Below are 19900 nucleotides of genomic sequence, written 5' to 3'. Positions count from 1 at the left end.
GGGTTCTGGGGATCCCCTGCTGCATCATCCTTTCCGTGATGAACCAATTCCTCTTATATCGCCAGTCGCCGCTGTACTTACCAGCACAGTGCGTCTCCGTTATACTGTATCTCACCGGCAAGTTGATGGCCAAACAGGATACCCAGAAAGCAGATGAGGGTACCGAGGACGCCATGGTCGTTCTCGCTGAACCCAGGGCCTTTCAACATGAAAGAGCATTGCCTGCTCTCCATGCTGACTGGAGCTGGCACGATTGCCCCCCTCGGCTTTGAGCTTGTGACCGTAGTGAAGGCTTTCTACCATAGGACTGTTCGACCCTTGCCAGCTTTTCTCGTGGTGATGGCGACTCAGGTGAACTGCTTCCAGATCTAGACATGTTTGGTTGTAATCAAAATGATGGCCTGTTTCAATGCCAGAGGAGTATGCATAAGATTGCCAACATCTTTTTATTATATATACACACACACACACATAACATGTACACACATACATACATACATGCATACGTACATCTGTCTGTCTATCTATCTATATAACAAAATGGTCTCATAGTTATTCTTCCTGCGCATCCAAGCAGACCGTAAAGCCTAAACCAGAACACATTGCTGATTTTATTATGTGAAATTGTTTCTTCAATTTGATTACCTGATCTATCGTTTCTGCCTAAAAAACGATGAATCCACTTATTTTGTATCAAATCTTGTGTTTCTAATCATCTACATTCTGTCCACTAGACCCTTTTATGAAATTTAGGAACTTCTGCAGGGTTGTTCATTGGTTTATGGACCAAGACCACCACCAAAGTAAGTTGATTTTTGAACTCACCAGCCAATCTGGTAGGCTTTTGTGGATAGGCTAGTACAGTTTTTAAACTTTCTTAATAAGAAATTTGGCGCAATAGTGCTCGAAACATCAATAGTGCCTTCGTGAAATAAGGTTGCGCTCCACAGTTATCCTTATTTTTTGTGGGAAAAGATTTGACTATGATGATAATATATGCTTCTGCACCATTTAATTTTATGTTTCTTATTTATGGCATTTCTATTTAGATGGCCTTACTATGTGTATTCTAATGCTTTTCCATGATTATGATTACAAACAATAAATCCAACACTCAGTTCTCACATCTTTCGTTGCTTATATAGAGTAGTATTAGAATATTTGAACTGAGATTATGTGCAAAATAATATTGAACCGGTGCTTGCAAAGTTCTTTTAGTATTTTCTAGTGGTTTCAATGTTTCAGATCTGCTTATTATCCTTCAGTTATTTTTCGTCCAATACTTTATTAGTGTACATAATTCAACTAAAGACCTCAACATTTTATATTAAGTGATGAGACATCTCATTCAGAGATTCGATGCTGCCATATTACTCCCACCCTGCTCCTAAGCAGGAAGAAGAAGAAATAAACCAAATCATGTCATCTTTGTTCTCTATAGGAAAAATCTAATAAAATCTAAATATTTTAGCATCTTTTTCTCCAAAAATACTATGTAATCTATAGAATGAGAACGACTATAGTGAGCTTCTAATTGATTCTATCTCATAAATTTCAGTCCATTGTGGAACAAATTTTATGTATTGCATCCCTATTACAGGGACCAATGCTAGCTCTATGCAAATAGGAAGTGTCTTTCTGGTGGTTCATTCTGATGGTTTTCGTGTTCCTTTTGCTCTGATATATCAAACGCTGTCACTAGAACTACTTAAATCAGTCTATAGTAACTAGGAACAAAACCAAGTCACCAAAAGAACAAGTAATTCTATTAATCCTTGAGAAGATTTGCTTAAAAATTATCAACAATGTATTTTTCTCAAGGTCAACATTGTGCATGATTTTGTAATTGCACATCTTGTTCTTAAATGATTCTTGGATAGCTAGCAAAACAAAACATGATTCATGCTAAGACAATGTTCATTAAATCATTCAAGATGATCTTTGAAAGGTCAAAAATAGTGAGATATGAGAATACAAGAATAAGTCGCTGGCAATTAGTAGTTTTGTTGATACCCATCTGCCCAAGTGAGAGATCCTAGGTCCAAATCGAGTGGGAGTGAATATATAACCTTCTATTCTCAAAAAAGAATGCAAAAGTAGCATCATGAAACCTGGCAGAGCTACTGCTAATTTGCTCAAAAAAGGAATAAAAGCACAAAGAAAATAATAGAGAATAAGAAAACATCAGGTAACGTAGCCTAATTTATGTATTCAAAATGTCTATTCATATGCATGCACATGAAACAATTTGATTAACTTGATGAACTGAGACTTGCTCTGGCAGAATCAATTCTTGATTTCATTCCTCTCTCACTATCCTTCTCACAGAAATACTATCAGAAATCAATTTTTTACCGAGAGATATCACTAAGTGATCTATCCCTCATAAAATCATTAAGTGATTAGATAGGAATTTTCGAGGAATGTTAAGTTGCATTCAAATTAGTTTCACTGAGAAATATTTGAGTGATTTGCAAGGGATCTACTGTGCTTGGTAAATTTTTTGAAAATCCTTTAGTAATTTGTAAGGAATTATCAGTGAGTGATTATTTCATTAATTTTCACCAAAGAATTTATAAAAAAAGTTCTATCCCTCGGAGATTTACCAAGGGATAAATCCTTTGGTGCTAATAAGATATTTTTAAAAATAAAATTATATTAGAGAGGGATTCATTTTTAGAAATCTCTTAGTGATATTAAAATCTATCACCAATATTAAAAGGGACCAAATACTCGAGAAGTGTATGAGAAAAAAAATTACATAAAGCTTTCATTACAATTAAAATTTCATTGCTTTTATTTATGCTACCAAAGAAACTTAGTGGTTTGGTACTAACTTGCTATTGTTAGTTGTCGGAAAGTCCTTCTCTTGGACATTTGCATGATTGTTTTGGTGTCTTTTCATAACTTTTGCTAAAAATATTTGATGATAAATGAATTATGTTACTCATAAATCACTTTCCCTCGTCTTTCATGCATAGTTTCTTGGATATGGGTTTGCTGGTATTTGCACTAATTTCCTAGTGCATAATCCCTACATGTGGTGGCCTGGAACTCTTGTGGACGTGTCTTTGTATAGGTATTCTGAGATTCATGTCCACCTTGTCTTTCTCTTCTGTCCATTGACAGGCAGTGTTGCCTCTTTCTTTCTCTCATATTATGCAAATAAAAAGCATCATCTTTCTTTTGATATATCCAGAGCAATTCATGTGATAGAGAAAAGACCCAAGGGTCAGCTGACAAGACTCCAGTTCTTCCTCATAGTTGCAGTTTCAAGTTTTGCATACCATATAGTCCCAATTTACTTCTTCCCTTCTATCACTGCTTTATCATTTATTTGCTGGATATGGAAGGACTCGGTGACCGCACAACAAATTGGTTCTGGACAGAAAGGGCTCGGGCTGGGATCATTCGCCCTTGATTGGATGACCACAACAAGCTACTATGGATCTCCACTAGCCACACCAATGTTTGTGATCTGTAACATGTTCATCGGCTTTGTCATAAAACTCTATGTCATTGCGCCCATATCATATTGGACCAATGCATATAGTGCCAAGAGGTTTCCAATTTTCTCCCAAGAGATGTTTGATGCTGATGGACAGAAATATAATATTTCACGTATCATAGATGAGAAGCTACAGCTTGATGAAGCAGCATATAATAACTACTCCAAGCTCTATTTGAGCGTCTTCTACCCATATTCTTATGGGTTCTCCTTTGCTTGTTTAACATCGAGTATTTCTCACTTGGCTCTCTACCATGGGCGGTGAGTCTGATGCATTCTTCTTGAGACTGTGGTTAATTTTCTTGTTTACATATAACTTTAGATGAAGAAATTTCTTTCATTGTATATTGCGAACTCATTTATTATCTATTTCCCATCTCATGATCCTACATTTTGCAGGCTCAGGCTAAAAGGTTTTAGGATATGTTTCCATCTTTTTAATTTGTGATGACTAATTGCATCTTTGTGCCTGGCTAGATCAATGTGGAACCAAGTTAAGAAGGCATACGAAGGAAAAGAAGAAGACATTCACTCTAGACTAATGAAACAAAATTATGAATCTATTCCTCAATGGTGGTTTTATTTGGTCTTGTTTTCAATGGCCGGTTTAGCAATATTAACTTGTCAAGCATTCAATGAACAAGTCCAACTTTCTTCCTGGGGATTTTTGATTGTATTTGCTATGATTACCATTCTACTATTTCCAAATGCTGTTCTCACCGCTACTACAAATACGGTAAGATGGATTCATCACTTTCCTTTCAGATTGAAATATTATGCCGTAGTTAATCATGTGACATGGTGAACTTTGGTTTAACCGTAAATCAAGATCAATCAGCATATCACAATTTTCCCAAAACTTTGTTTATATAGGAGGATTTATTAATTCACATATTAATTCTTTGTTAAAGAGAGCCATTATGTACATCCTTTTAAACTTGTTTGAGCTTTGATGTAGAGCATGCCGGTTCATGTATTTTCCGAAATGCTCAGTGGATATCTTAGTCCAGGCAAGCCAATTGCAAACATGGCATTTAAGATTTATGGCACGCTTGCCGTAAGCACAGCTACCGATGCAATTTCTTCTTTCAAACTAGGCCAGTACATGAAGATTCCTCCAAAATCGATGTTCCTCATTCAGGTAAATTGTACTAAACCATGGATCTGCATGATGATATATCCCACTCAATTAACGGAGAAACACCGCAAATGGAGAAAAAGGTAATGATCGAAGAAATACTTAATTTCTAATATACGATCTTACGTACCAATTATCTAATTTCTAAACAGATTATCGGCACAGCATTGTCAATGGCTGCTAACTTTGGGACAGGATGGTGGATTTTTAGCTCGATTTCGTATATATGTCACGACCCGAACCCAATACCCGGATCGGATACGTGATGGCCGCACACTCCTTAAAGCAAGCCCTAAAGAATATGCAAGGTCAAATTAAATCATTACAACCTTATCAACCATAATATTTAATTTCAATAATAATTCATAAAACTTGCATAATTACAATTAACATTCCTTCAATCCTCTGACCAGGTATTAACGGTACTTTATTTATGCATCCGCTCACTCACAAATCTATACTATAGCCAACCATGGATATCTTGTAACTCTGAGAAGAAAAAGAAAGATGAAGAGTTGTGAGCCTTATAGCCCAGTAAGAATTCCCATATCACACTGATATAGTAATATAATCTGAAAATAAAGATAAACAATAAATTATAAAATCTCATGTTCAATATCCAGAATAATATAAACATCCATAAATCTTCTGTCTTATTAAAATAGATGCATCATCATATGTTAACAGGTGAAACTCTTTTAATTCAATAATTATTTCATGTTTTATCTTTCATTTCTCCTTTCATAATCACATGATTCTTAACATTTTCTTTCTGGCTCTGGACTATCCAAGTCTATACCTCAGTCACCATTCGGATCGAATCCATTTAAAAAGTCTTTCAAGACTGTCCCAGGATAAGCTCCTGGCCGGCTGTCCCACGTACCAAAGCCCGTGAGAGACTGTCCCAGGCATAAGCTCCTGACGGACTGTCCCAGGCATGAGCTCCTGGCCGGCTGATCCACCTGTAAGCCAGTGGGGGCTGTCCCAGGCATAAGCTCCTGGCGGGCTGTTCTACATGACAAGGAAGTGCTATCGGGGCTGACAATACTAGGACCGGCTCTAGAACCGATGTTGATTGTACATCGGGTCCCTTAGCCAGTATTGAAGCAGCAGCTCGAGCTGATGTCGAGGTAGCAGCTCGATCTTTCTTTGGTGGTCGAAAAGGTTCAACCTCAGATGCTGTCCTCTTCCTGACGGCATGCTGATGAATATCGACACTCGACACCCGCACCCTCAGCTGCATGGCTGCAATCAGAACAAAAGTCAAATACAATCTAGAAATAAAAGAATAAAGTCAGAAGTAACCAACTATACTATACCTAATTTGGTGACCGAACTGAGGCCGGCATCGTTGAGAGTCTGTTCGATCATTAGCTCCCTCTGCGGTGGGATCGTCATATCCTTCAGCTGATGGAAGTCCTCCTGATCGCTGACCTCTATCCGACTATTATCATTGGGGTCGGTTCTTGGATCGTCCTAGCGAGAAGGAAAGCCCCAAGGAAGAGAGGTGGAAATAAAGAAGAACTAGTTCTTCCATCTATGGATGGATGATGGAAGATCATAAATGAAAAAAAGACCATTTTAGGGGTTAAAGAACCACCAACCCCTGGCCTTTGGATGAGATCGGAGGACAAAGAAAGCATGAAAAAGGGGAGGATGAGGTTCAGTCGGTAATGACCGACATAATGATACAAAACTAATTATTAGGCGGACCAAATTTGGTGCCAGCTGGGCAGGACACAGACCATAATAGTCTAAAATATTCTGAATGAACTTCGAAATCAGAAATCGAAGATCCGTCGGAAGATCTTTAACATAAACTGCCACGTGGTCTAAAGGAGGGGTGTTCACCCGTCCATTGACATCAGGGACGAAGGGCTAAACTTGCTCCAAGATGCGATATTACTTCTGGAGCTGCTCGACATTCGATTTCGAAAGTGAAGAAGTCTTTACTTTCAGGCCCGACGGGGAGTCGTCAGTCGGATCCTCCGACCAACCACTCCGAGAAGAAGAACCCCTAGCCATTAAAGAGAAGACTAAAGAAGGCAAAGGATAGCTCAAAGCAAAAAGAACAAAGAACTTAACCTGAAATTCAAAGAAGAAGATGAGGAAGAAAGAAAACCCTCCAAACACTGGGACAACCTTCTGGCAAAGCTTATGTAGCAAAAAAGCAAATGAAAAGTAAAAGTTTGGCTAAAAGCAACCCTATATATATAGGATCCCTCAACGATCAGGATCAAATCAATCAAGCCAAGATCTCACCAGACGCTGACACGTAGCGACATCTAAGCCGACCATTGATCGGGCGGTTCGACGCACCTACTCCAGATCGAGCTACGTCACCATTATCTGCATGAATAGTTCCGATCCAATGACATTCAGACATGTGGCAAAGATCCATTTGTCATAATCATATTATCTGGCATCGATTCATCTTTTCGAAATGATGTCTGACACTGATATCGGATACCGAATCATCCTGTCAGTACGACAATTTAAAGATGATTCTATGTCCATCGAAACGATAAAACAGCCGACGTTCATATCCTGAAGAAATTGATGGCTGAATCGGAGCTCGATATAATGCGAAATAACTTCCTTCACCCAACATGACAACCTATATGATGGTACACACGTCAAATTATCTTGAACTTGGGAGCGGGGGACAACTGTTGGGATAAGTCAACCGACCCCCGACTCTGACTCAACAAAGGCCGATGGTCCATACAGCTCCAACTTGCATCGGTTGATGGACATTCAATAATTACATCGACTCATGGTCGGCGGACCGATTGATATTCAACTACAGCCGATCAACAGCGGACGACTCGAACAACCTCCAACCTAAGACCGTCAGTATATCAGAACTACTAGCTAATGATCACTCGGATATTCAACCGACATATCAATATTACCGACATATAGTCGACTAATCTACTCAATATATTGTAACCGTCATAAATGGTTATTTGACTATGTATCACGGTAATTAGTGAGAATTAATGACCCACTAACTCTATAATTATGATCCGATAATTTAGCGCCATAAAAAATATGATCACATGCTCGACAGTTACATTAGAATTATCTATAAAAATGGGCTAAGGGAACAGGACCATAAGATAGATCTAAGCCAGAGCTCTGCTATTTTCAACATTCTATTGTTCACCAATTTTTTCTCTGATTTAAGCATCAAAGGATCTCCGTCGGACATCACTCTGGTCTGTGAGAACACTATTTTGTAGGTGCTCATCACTGGCGACAGGTGACAAGGGAGTTGGCCGCAACATGTTTTATGGTTAATTTTTCATGGGTTTGATGTTACTATTTAAGGCCTTAGATGTTTAGATGTGTGTTACGTGATTACGTGGTGTATTTCATGATTCTATGTTGAATATTGTATTTATGATATTTACGGTAGAGGGAGAGAACACTAAAGAGATGCTCGTAATACCAAAGATCCAAGTCCATCATTGCCGGTTGCCACTGAGAAGAAGAACTAGATCATGCAAGGCATCAGCCCAGACGGGCTCCAAATCCTTCCACGGGCATATGTGGGCCGGGATGGAAATTGGCACTGGTGAAGGGCGTCAGGGCGCACTTCTTCAACAGAGGGAACAAAGGCTACGGAAATGGTAAATGGCATTAACATGATGCTTTTTTTAAAAAAAACTAATATCCAATCATAAGTAGTATACAAATATAATAGAGCACACCTGCTGCTAGTACCTGTTAAACTAATTTACAAGCCTATAATTTTTTTACACCTCGAATAGCAGTGGCAATACTCGAGCTAAATATTTTTTTTCCTCTTGGTATCATTCTACTTAAAAAGGAAATCAGAATTATGAGCAAGATCTCTGAGACAAGAACATGCAAGATGCTAAACGCATAAAACCTTTTTAGTATGGATCGGTCTTCTCTTGCTTGAATTTATTGCCAGAAGCATCATGGATCACAGGAGGCACGCTTTGCACGTCATTATAATAACCCGTAACACTCTTTTTAGCCCGGATGAGTCCATCTTGATACGAAATTCTTTATGCACCACAGGCGGTGTAAAATCTGACATAAAATATTCCATTTCATTCGATTGGTTCATATAATTATTATTTTTCAATGCATTTTTAATCTCCGTAGGTCAACCTTTTCATTTAAAAATTTTATATGACGAAAATACTCCTATCTTTTGAAAAAATTATACATTTTATATCCATATTACAATATCCCGGATCCATAATATGTACAAGATGTCATAATTTTTTCTAAAAAATAGAGGTATTTTCATCATTCAAAATTTTTAAATAAAAAAAATAAATCTACAGACATTAAATAAGCGTTGGAAAGTTGTTGGACAAAAATGACTCTCTTATACTGTGATATCTTAGGACATATTATGACATCCTGAGCTATATTATGCCACAGGATGTCATAATTTTTTTCAAAAGATAGAAATATTTTTGTCATATAAAATTTTCATATGAAAAAACCGACCTACAAGATATTAAATGTGTATTGAAAAATGATAACTACGTGGATAAATCGGATGAGTCGATGTACTTCATGTCGGATTTTCTACACCGCCTATGATGCACAAAAAATTATTCCCATCTTGATTTAGAGGTGGTCACGACTCGAGCAAAAGAAGGATCGGAACTAAACGAACCGTGTCTGACACGAAATGTGCATAAATAGATTAGATCAGACCCAACTTGTTAACCAAAAACCATCTGAGCACGGCTCAAAGCGTGCATATATATATACACACACACACACATGGATCGTATTAGGCACGGTCAAGGCACGTTTAGACACGAATGCCTGAGCTGTGCCAAGCCCGTTAAATCCATTTTTGATTTTTTATTTAATATTAAATTTTTAAAAAATAAGATTTTTTTGATTAACATTTATTTTTTTAAGTTGAAGAATTTATTTTTGATTAATTGAAATATTAAAAACTAAGCATATTATAAATTAAAAAATTAATAATTAAAATAAATAATATTAGTTATTTAAGTTTCATAATTTATTATTATAATTAAAATATATGCACAAAAAAGATTATGAAAAAATATCTTAAAATTTTTATTGATAATTAAATTATTTATTGTTCAAATTACATAGAATATAAAAATTTAAAAAACATTATTAAAAAAATACATCGTCGCTCACTCCCTCCCAGCTTCTCCCCCAGCCCAGAAGAAGGAAGGAAGCAAATCACAATAGCCTTGTAGGGAAAAAATTTGTTGTAATTTTATAATATATTTAATTGGACGCCTGCAGGGCAATGAGAGATGTTCGCATCATTTATTGATAATTTTTAAAAGCTAATTTAATCCACATGATTCATGTCATATTGTCTGTCCCATAGTAAAGAGGACCTAAGCTATTTTCCTTGTGTTCTTTGGCGGTTTGCCCAGAAAAAAAAGAAAAAAAGATTTTAGATATCTGCTTTTAAGGATAGCTATTGTGACAAACCTTTTTATACCTGCAGACAACCACCCGTGATCTATTTTTCTTTTCAGCGTTAAATTAAAGTTGTTTTGGACGCATGTTGTAGGGACCAATATGAATTGAGATGTCAGTGGATTTCTTTTTGGTTGAGAGTGAATACTTGCTCAGTGTTGGATCCTGTTTTTGGATGCGTGTAACAGGCCTCGTACGGGCGTACATGCAATTTTCATGTACTGTTGCCACTTTTACTCTGTTAAGGATGCACAACTTCAAAGATAGATCAAAACCTAACTTCACTAAAATAGCATATTAATTATTGACCTGCAGGGCAATGATAGATGTTTGCATCATTTATTGATAATTTTTAAAAGCTAATTTAATCCACATGATTCATGTCATATCGTCTGTCCCATAGTAAAGAGGACCTAAGCTATTTTCCTTGTGTTCTTTGCCAGTTTGCCCAGAAAAAAGGGAAAAAAAGATTTTGGTTATCTGCTTTTAAGGATAACTATTGTGACAAACCTTTTTAAACCTACAGGCAACCATCCCCGTGATCTATTTTTCTTTTCAGCGTTAAATTAAAGTTGTTTTGGATGCATGTTGCAGGCCTAGGGACCAATATGAATTGAGATGTCAGTGGATTTCTTTTTGGTTGAGAGTGAATACTTGCTCAGTGTTGGATCCTGTTTTTGGATGCATGTAACAGGCCTCGTACGGGCGTACATGCAATTTTCATGTACTGTTGCCACTTTTACTCTGTTAAGGATGCACAAGTTCAAAGATAGATCAAAACCTAACTTCACTAAAACAGCATATTAATTATTGACCTTCCAATGTCACTTATTGCCGCTGTTATCTTACCGCATATGTATGCATTCACAGATGGATCAAAAGCTAATTTCACAGGAACAGTACATCAGCTTGCCTTTGGTTTAATTACTGACCTTCACATATCACTTGTTGCCACTTTTAGTATTGAATCAAAAGCAAATATTGCTAAAGCCAAAGCAAGCTTCTTACAGATATCTTAATAAGCATCTCGATGAGTGCTGGCTGCATCTCATCCTTACAAGCGGCAATCTATTTTTTGATGAATCTTTTCGAAATATATCTGATCATAATATTTTATATGATCGGTCCAGCTATAAAAATTTTATCTCCAACCATACGTAGTTTACAAATATAATAGAGCACATCTTCTGCTAATACTTACAAATCCTGTAATTTTTTATACCACGAATGGTAGCGGTAATGCTCGAGCTAAATATTTTTTTCCTCTTGATATCATTCTACTTAAAAAAAAAATCAGAATTATACATCCAAACAAGATCTCAGAGAGCAGACTGATTTATTTAAATATAATTTGAAAGATCACACAGGATAATAATGCGTAACGGTTTCCCCATGATACTCGCAGGAAATCTTTGTTGCTTCACACATTACCTTTTTAGATGGGAAGGAGGAAGAAGACTCCCAAATCCTATTTTTTTTTAATGGGATTTGGACTTTTTGGGCTTGGTCCAAGGCCCAAATGGGCTGAGTGTTACAGTGGTATTTGAGTTTGAAGTCGGCTTCCATCCACTCCTTTGTGGATCTGTGTTGGTCCCTCATCGGCTACTTTGTTAGCAGCTTACTTTAGTAGAAGCAGTCTAACTATCTCCACACCATCAAGTGGAAGGATGGTGAGTCGATCCGCACTTATATCAACCATTTCTATGCGGCGACTCTAGAGGTCCGTGATCTGGATCAATCGATTGCGATGGCCGTGATGATGGGTGGCCTATTGAGGAATGACTTGAAGAAGTTGTTGATTGAAAATACATTTTAAGTTTTTCAAAGGTGAGAATAAATTGGAATACAAGACTTTCTATTTCTTATACTTTCAATGTTCTTTGTTGCTAAACATAATAGGCTAATTATAACTTCTAACTGTCAATAAACTCTATCCTGCAATTCATACATTTTGTTGGGGGTCTAATCTTATGCTACTTTGAGAGGAGGAAAAATTTTCGATCTTTGTTTTTCTTGAAAAAAACTTTATGGTTATTTTTTTATGGGTTTTTAATCTTTTCAAGTGAGGCTAGAATATATTGCTTTCACTTGTAAAATTTGTAAGACTTATATAAAGGATCTAGACTTATTCTTAGAGGAAGCTAAGTTGTGACCTGCGAGAGGAGGTATCTTATTAGGGAGAATATGATTATTCATGCATGAAAAAGGAGGAAAAACAAAACTCTTGATGATCTAAAATCATATCTAACAATATTCCAAACATAATCATTGTTGTTTTTTTTTTTCTTTAGCCAAATCTTCATAAATTATTTGATTAGGATTTATTCAATTATTCATGAATCTTATGATTTGTTCGATTCTTGTATTTCGATGGAAAATTCATTAAATTATTATATATTGATGACTATACATTCATATACTAGTCAAGTAATTATGTTTACATTAATCATCGTGAAGCTTTTAGTCCTAGAAGCATATTTTAATAAATGCATTATTTTTTGAGCTAGCAAGATATTTTCAGTAATTCTACATCCTTGGATAAAGGCATTGGAGTAGGAGATATCTGCATTGATAATAGAGATACGAGTCTATAACCCAAGATTCTAGCCACTATTTTATACACGATATTGTGTGAACTAATAGGTCGGAAATAGATCGGGGTTTGGCTCTTTAGGTATAAGTGTCATGCACCTCCCAATCATATGGTATAGAAGCATACCTGAAAAATTTTTTAATTATTGATGCAACATTAACTTTGATTACATGCCACAATTGCATTTGGCTGGAAGCAAGAACAAAGTAATAGATGAGATGGTGGTTGAGAGAAAAGGAACCGCTCGTATGGGTGAACAATAATAGCAGCGAAAGGACCTGTAAAATGGGCAACTGACGTTATCTGGACCCCTGGTGTATGATACTTGGCACTTATGAGACCGACTGATATTGAGAATATGACACGAAGAACGATATCGACCACTTGAGTTTATGTGATGTATCTTTTATCGCTTGTCAATATTGTCAAACACAGGCAATTGTTTGCCTCGCAGCATTCCCTTTACAGATGAACAAGCAGTATCTAGACTATCCAATAAGATTCTTTTTATCTTTTGCAAAGAAAAAAGGGGAGAAATTCCCTACATTACACTCAAACAAAACTGCGCCTAAAGAACTGGGTTCTATGCCAAATGAAAAAGATGGGGCAGATCGATGCGAAGGGCGCGTGCGGCAGCACCGTGATGGAGTAGTTGGCTTCACTACTATTGTATTTAGATATATTATCAAAATTAGCTGTTAAGAGTTTGGGATTAGTGGATGGCTGTAGGTAGCTAATGCACTGCTGCACTTGCGAAAGAAGATCAAGAAGAGAAGTAGCAGAGAAGGAAGGCGATGCGCGGATGAAAAAAAAAAAAAAAAAAAATCTGGGGCGTAGATTGATATTTAAATCCTCCCATTTTCAATACATTAAGATTACATAACGCCAACAGTACATACATTATAATAATCTAAACTACATCTACTAATCATCACCTCACATCACACTTAATCAAACTTTATTTTACATATTATAGGATAATTAAAAGAAAATGGGAGCCAACACACAACAATATTACGGGCGCGAGGGTGGACAACATTTGCGGCAACATGGAGGCATGTCTCGATCCTCAGCTCCTGCAACTCCCAACAAATTTTCTATTAAAATAATGAAGATAAGAAACAGCAGCAGCACTAAGAAACTCGCCATCAACAATGATTGTGATAAAAAACGAGATGATTATAATTGAGAATGAGCATCTCTTTATATAGATCGAGAGGCCGCATGAAGCCGGTGTCAAGTGTTCTTTGGACCACATGATTCATGCCGGTGTCAAGTGTTCTTTGGACCACATGATTCATGTCATATCGTCTGTCCCACAGTAAAAAGGACCAAGGTGTTTTCCCTTTGGCGGTTTGCCCAGAAAAGAAAGAAAAAAAGATATTAGATATTTGCTTTTAAGGATAGCTATTCTGACAAACAGCAGACAACCACCCCGTGATCTATTTTTTTTTTTAACAGACAACCACCCCGTGATCTATTTTTCTTTTTCAGCGTTTTGGATGTATGTTGCAGGCACCTAACTTCACTAAAATAGCATATTAATTATTGACCTTCCAATGTCACTTATTGCCGCTGTTATCTTACCGCATATGTATGCATTCACAGAAGGATCAAAAGCTAATTTCACAGGAACGGTACATCAGCTTGCCTTCGGTTTAATTACTGACTTTCACATATCACTTGTTGCCACTTTTAGTATTGAATCAAAAGCAAATATTGCTAAAGCCAAAGCAAGCTTCTTACAGATATCTTAATAAGCATCTAGATGAGTGCTGGCCGCATCTCATCCTTACAAGTGGCTATCTATTTTTTGATGAATCTTTTCGAAACATATCTGATCATAATTTTTTATATGATCGATCCAGCTATAAAAATTTTATCTCCAATCATACGTAGTTTACAAATATAATAGAGCACATCTTCTCCTAATACTTACAAATCCTGTAATTTTTTATACCACTAATGGTAGCGGCAATGCTCGAGCTAAATATTTTTTTCCTCTTGATATCATTCTACTTAAAAAAAAAAAATTCAGAATTATACATCCGAACAAGATCTCAGAGAGAAGACTGATTTATTTAAATATAATTTGAAAGATCACACAGGATAATAAACGCGTAACGGTTTCCCGTGATACTCGCAGGAAATCTTTGTTGCTTCACACATTACCTTTTTAGATGGATTGGTCATTATAATAACCCGTGACACTCTTTTTTTTTTTTTTGATAAGATCTGTGACACTCGTTTTAGCCCAGATAAGTCCATCTTGATATTTTTTTTGCATCAATTTTTTGGCTGAGAAGCAATCTGAAGCATCTAGATGCATGATAGCACGATACACCGCATGCCATTGTGCATCATGGGCTTCGCACAGGAGCCGCCTTCCATTACTATAGCCATCCACGTCTTTTAATTATATAATAAATATATCAAATAAGTACTATTATTGATTTAATCTCTCGCATACAGTTCACTTGCATCCAACCATTATTACACACTAGCTCATAATAGAATGCGATGTAGATATAATTTTCTTAAAAATTATATTTAATTATATTTATCTATTTATTATATCTATCCTATTATATTTTAAAAATAATTAAAAATATATATATTTTATATATAACATGTATTATAAGTTATCGGATCTTATAAAGATCCGACAATCTTGATTTTATGAAACTCTTACTTCAATCAATTATTTTTTATTATTTTTATCTTTGATCATTTTTAAATCTTTTTATCTCTCTTTTTTCTTCTCCTTCCACATTTCCAACTCTCTCAATGGTAGTGCAAACAATATGTTCATAACCCACTTAGAAATACAACACGAAGTTAATAAATCCAAAAGTTTACCACCACAAAATTTAGAAAGTTTTAGAAACTTATTTAATATTGAAGCCAATATGCAAAGAAAAATAATTTTAAAATAAGTATATGGTCACTCCCTCCCAGCCACTAACCAATAACAGATGCATACATACATATGTATATGCCTAGTGTGCACAATTATGTAAACCCCACACGCATTTTTATTTAACAAATATATCATTTTTAAAATAATATTTTTTATTTATTATATATTTTTTAAAAATATATATATTTTATTATTATATAAAATTTTTATTTATTTGATAAATATTTTTTATCCTCCCACCCTTGCTGTGGACTTCCAATCTCTCCCCTGCTTTTCTCCTTTTCTCTGTTCTTTCACCTTCTTTCCTGCCATTTCTCGTCGAGAGAGATGACTCCTAGATCTATGAGCCCATCTTTCGGGCCACATTTGGGCTTTGCTTCTCCATCTCCTCCTCCTTGATTCTACCATCCACTACCGTTCGGAAGCATCTATATGCAGGGACAAAGCTAATCCCCTGAGGTAGTGTTTGGTCGCCTTATTTCGGATGGAATAAGGCTTTATTCCAGGAATTATAACCAAACAACCAATTTCATTGTATATTGCGAACTCATTTATTATCTATTTCCCATCTCATGATCCTACATTTTGCAGGCTCAGGCTAAAAGGTTTTAGGATATGTTTCCATCTTTTTAATTTGTGATGACTAATTGCATCTTTGTGCCTGGCTAGATCAATGTGGAACCAAGTTAAGAAGGCATACGAAGGAAAAGAAGAAGACATTCACTCTAGACTAATGAAACAAAATTATGAATCTATTCCTCAATGGTGGTTTTATTTGGTCTTGTTTTCAATGGCCGGTTTAGCAATATTAACTTGTCAAGCATTCAATGAACAAGTCCAACTTTCTTCCTGGGGATTTTTGATTGTATTTGCTATGATTACCATTCTACTATTTCCAAATGCTGTTCTCACCGCTACTACAAATACGGTAAGATGGATTCATCACTTTCCTTTCAGATTGAAATATTATGCCGTAGTTAATCATGTGACATGGTGAACTTTGGTTTAACCGTAAATCAAGATCAATCAGCATATCACAATTTTCCCAAAACTTTGTTTATATAGGAGGATTTATTAATTCACATATTAATTCTTTGTTAAAGAGAGCCATTATGTACATCCTTTTAAACTTGTTTGAGCTTTGATGTAGAGCATGCCGGTTCATGTATTTTCCGAAATGCTCAGTGGATATCTTAGTCCAGGCAAGCCAATTGCAAACATGGCATTTAAGATTTATGGCACGCTTGCCGTAAGCACAGCTACCGATGCAATTTCTTCTTTCAAACTAGGCCAGTACATGAAGATTCCTCCAAAATCGATGTTCCTCATTCAGGTAAATTGTACTAAACCATGGCTCTGCATGATGATATATCCCACTCAATTAATGGAGAAACACCGCAAATGGAGAAAAAGGTAATGATCGAAGAAATACTTAATTTCTAATATACGATCTTACGTACCAATTATCTAATTTCTAAATAGATTATCGGCACAGCATTGTCAATGGCTGCTAACTTTGGGACAGGATGGTGGATTTTTAGCTCGATTCCGCATATATGTGTCACGCCCCGAACCTAATACCCGGATCGAATACGTGATGGCCGCACACTCCTTAGAGCAAGCCTTAAAGAATATGCAAGGCCAAATTAAATCATTACAACCTTATCAACCATAATATTTAATTTCAATAATAATTCATAAAACTTGTATAATTACAATTAACATTCCTTCAATCCTCTGACCAGGTATCAACGGTACTTTATTTATGCATCCGCTCACTCACAAATCTATACTATAGCCAACCATGGACATCTTGTAACTCTGAGAAGAAAAAGAAAGATGAAGAGTTGTGAGCCTTATAGCCCAGTAAGAATTCCCATATCACACTGATATAGTAATATAATATGAAAATAAGGATAAATAATAAAATATAAAATCTCATGTTCAATATCCAGAATAATGCAAACATCCATAAATCTTCTGTCTTATTAAAATAGATGCATCATCATATGTTAACAGGTGAAACCCTTTTAATTCAACAATTATTTCATGTCTTATCTTTCATTTCTCCTTTCATAATCACATGATTCTTAACATTTTCTTTCTGGCTCTGGACTATCCAAGTCTATACCTCAGTCACCATCCGGATCGAATCCACTTAAAAAGTCTTTCAAGACTGTCCCAGGATAAGCTCCTGGCCGGCTGTCCCACGTACCAAAGCCCGTGAGAGACTGTCCCAGGCATGAGCTCCTGGCCGGCTGATCCACCTGTAAGCCAGTGGGGGCTGTCCCAGGCATAAGCTCCTGGCGGGCTGTTCTACATGACAAGGCTAGTCCATACCATATATCTCTTTCTTTTCATTTAATCATTATGTATTGATTTCATCAAATCAATTCCGACTTGCATTATGATCAACTCAGATATGTTATATCTATTTGCCATCAATCTCTGATACATATATATTGACATAACATACTCATGCTCAAAATCAAATAACAGTATCTCAGGTATAATAAATTCATCGATCTCAAATCCGATGATGCAAAACCAACGATGCAAGACTAACAGTAAAATAACATATATATAATTGTGATCATGTACAGGGATTCTTACCTTTATCGGTGACTGATCCAAGCACAGAAATCAATATTCTTCTTTGATTTATGAATTTTTTTAACAAAATATTTCACTCGATATCATATGCAGACAATCATCTCTTCATGACCCTGATCAATATAAAAATCATATATGGAGAAAATTACTGATAATCGATCCTAATAACACAGATCGAGGACCTCTCTTAGGATTAACCAAAATTAGGACTTGTCTATGTATCAAGATCCTCCACTGATCCATAAGACTTCTAGAGAGAAAAAATCCATGAAGAGAGAGAAAATTATAGAGAGAGAAAGTAGAGAGAGAAAATAGAGAGAGAAACCTTCGTATCCTTTCGATGAGGCAATCATGGTCAAGATCATCAGAGGTCCTATCAGGATGACTCAATATGAATCAAATGTTACAATTTGGAATAGAATCGGACTGGGATCAGATCTACCGCACGAATTTTGGAGCAATCTCAGATGATCTTATTTTCGTCTTCAAGTTTATCCTAGGGTTCATGATGCAATCAGAGAGGAAGAAAAGATCCTAGAGAGACAAAATCCATAAAGAGAGAGAAAAATCTAGAGAGAGAAAATATAGAGAGAGAAGATAGAGAGAGGAGAGAGAAAAAGGAAGAGAAAGGAGAGAAAAAATTTTTCTCTCTTCTTCTTATTTTTATTTTATTTTATTTTTATTTTTCTCTTTCTCTTTTTTTTCTTTTCTTTTTCTTTTTCCTTTTTCTTTTCTTTTTCTTTTTCTTTTTTCCTTTTTCTTTTCTTCTTTTTCCTTTTTCTTTTCTTTTCTTCTTCTTCTTCCTTTCTTTCCTTCCCACGGCTTGTTTTTGACCGAAATAGGGGAAGACTGGAAAGGGTTTAGAGGCTCGACTCCGCAAAGGCGGTGGCTTCGTCGGAGGTCCGGCAGCAGGTGGAGGCGGCGGTGGGCAATGGACGGCCGGCGGCAAGGTTCTGCCGGCAAAATCAAGGGAAAATTCAGAAAACAGGGGATTTCTTTTGCGACTGATTTTCGGCAAAGTCGGTGGCCGGCGGCGAGGCTTTGGACCAGGGGAGAAAGGGAAGAGGGAGAGGAAGAAGGGGAGGGGCTTACCTCGAGCTCCGGTAGCCGAGAAGAACTCCGGCAATCCTTTCTTCCTGTTCAAAGAACTCACAGAAAAAAATCTTGGAAAAATCCCTCTAAACTCTTAATAATCTCTCAAAATTCCATGATAAAGACCTAAAGGGAGGGGAAGGGGGTTTTATAGAGGAGTTTTCTTAACCCGTGCCGGACTCTATCACTCCGATTTCGTCGGAAACGGAGAGGAAGAAGACTCCGGTTAGGAGTCTTCCTCCTCCTCTGTAATTTTTTTTTTGTTGTTGGGCCGTCTGAGCTACAGGCCCAAATACCCGGGCTGTTACAATATGTGATCGAGAAAGACTACCCGAAGGAAGCCCATGGACGTGCCCTGGTGAACACATAGCTTTCACCGTCGGAGTCACATGGGGACTTGTCGGACCACAAAAATTATTCTATCCTTCAGGCACATACTCTATGATTTTTGTCTTCTTCATTATTGGATTACTTGCACCAGTGCCGGTGTGGATCCTATCACAAATGTATCCGAAAAAGAAGTGGATTCAGCTCATCCATATGCCGGTCATATTTTTCGTTGGTGCCGTA

The 19900-nt window shown here is 36.6% G+C and overlaps 1 protein-coding gene across 1 annotated transcript; it reads left to right on the top strand.

Annotated features, from left to right (window-relative positions):
* The first annotated feature begins 339 nt into the window (after nt 1-339).
* Nucleotides 340-16237, top strand: LOC140855317 (oligopeptide transporter 1-like). Its single transcript, XM_073251192.1, has 5 exons — nt 340-351; nt 2982-3769; nt 3986-4244; nt 4467-4649; nt 16217-16237. Exons 1-5 carry the CDS (start codon nt 340-342, stop codon nt 16235-16237), a joined length of 1263 nt encoding a protein of 420 aa, XP_073107293.1.
* The last annotated feature ends 3663 nt before the right edge of the window (nt 16238-19900 follow it).

The sequence above is a fragment of the Elaeis guineensis genome, chromosome 2 (assembly GCF_000442705.2).
Source record: "Elaeis guineensis isolate ETL-2024a chromosome 2, EG11, whole genome shotgun sequence".
In the NCBI taxonomy this organism is placed as follows: Eukaryota; Viridiplantae; Streptophyta; class Magnoliopsida; order Arecales; family Arecaceae; genus Elaeis; species Elaeis guineensis.
Note: the sequence above shows the minus strand (reverse complement) of the source record. Positions and strands in the feature narration are given on the sequence as shown.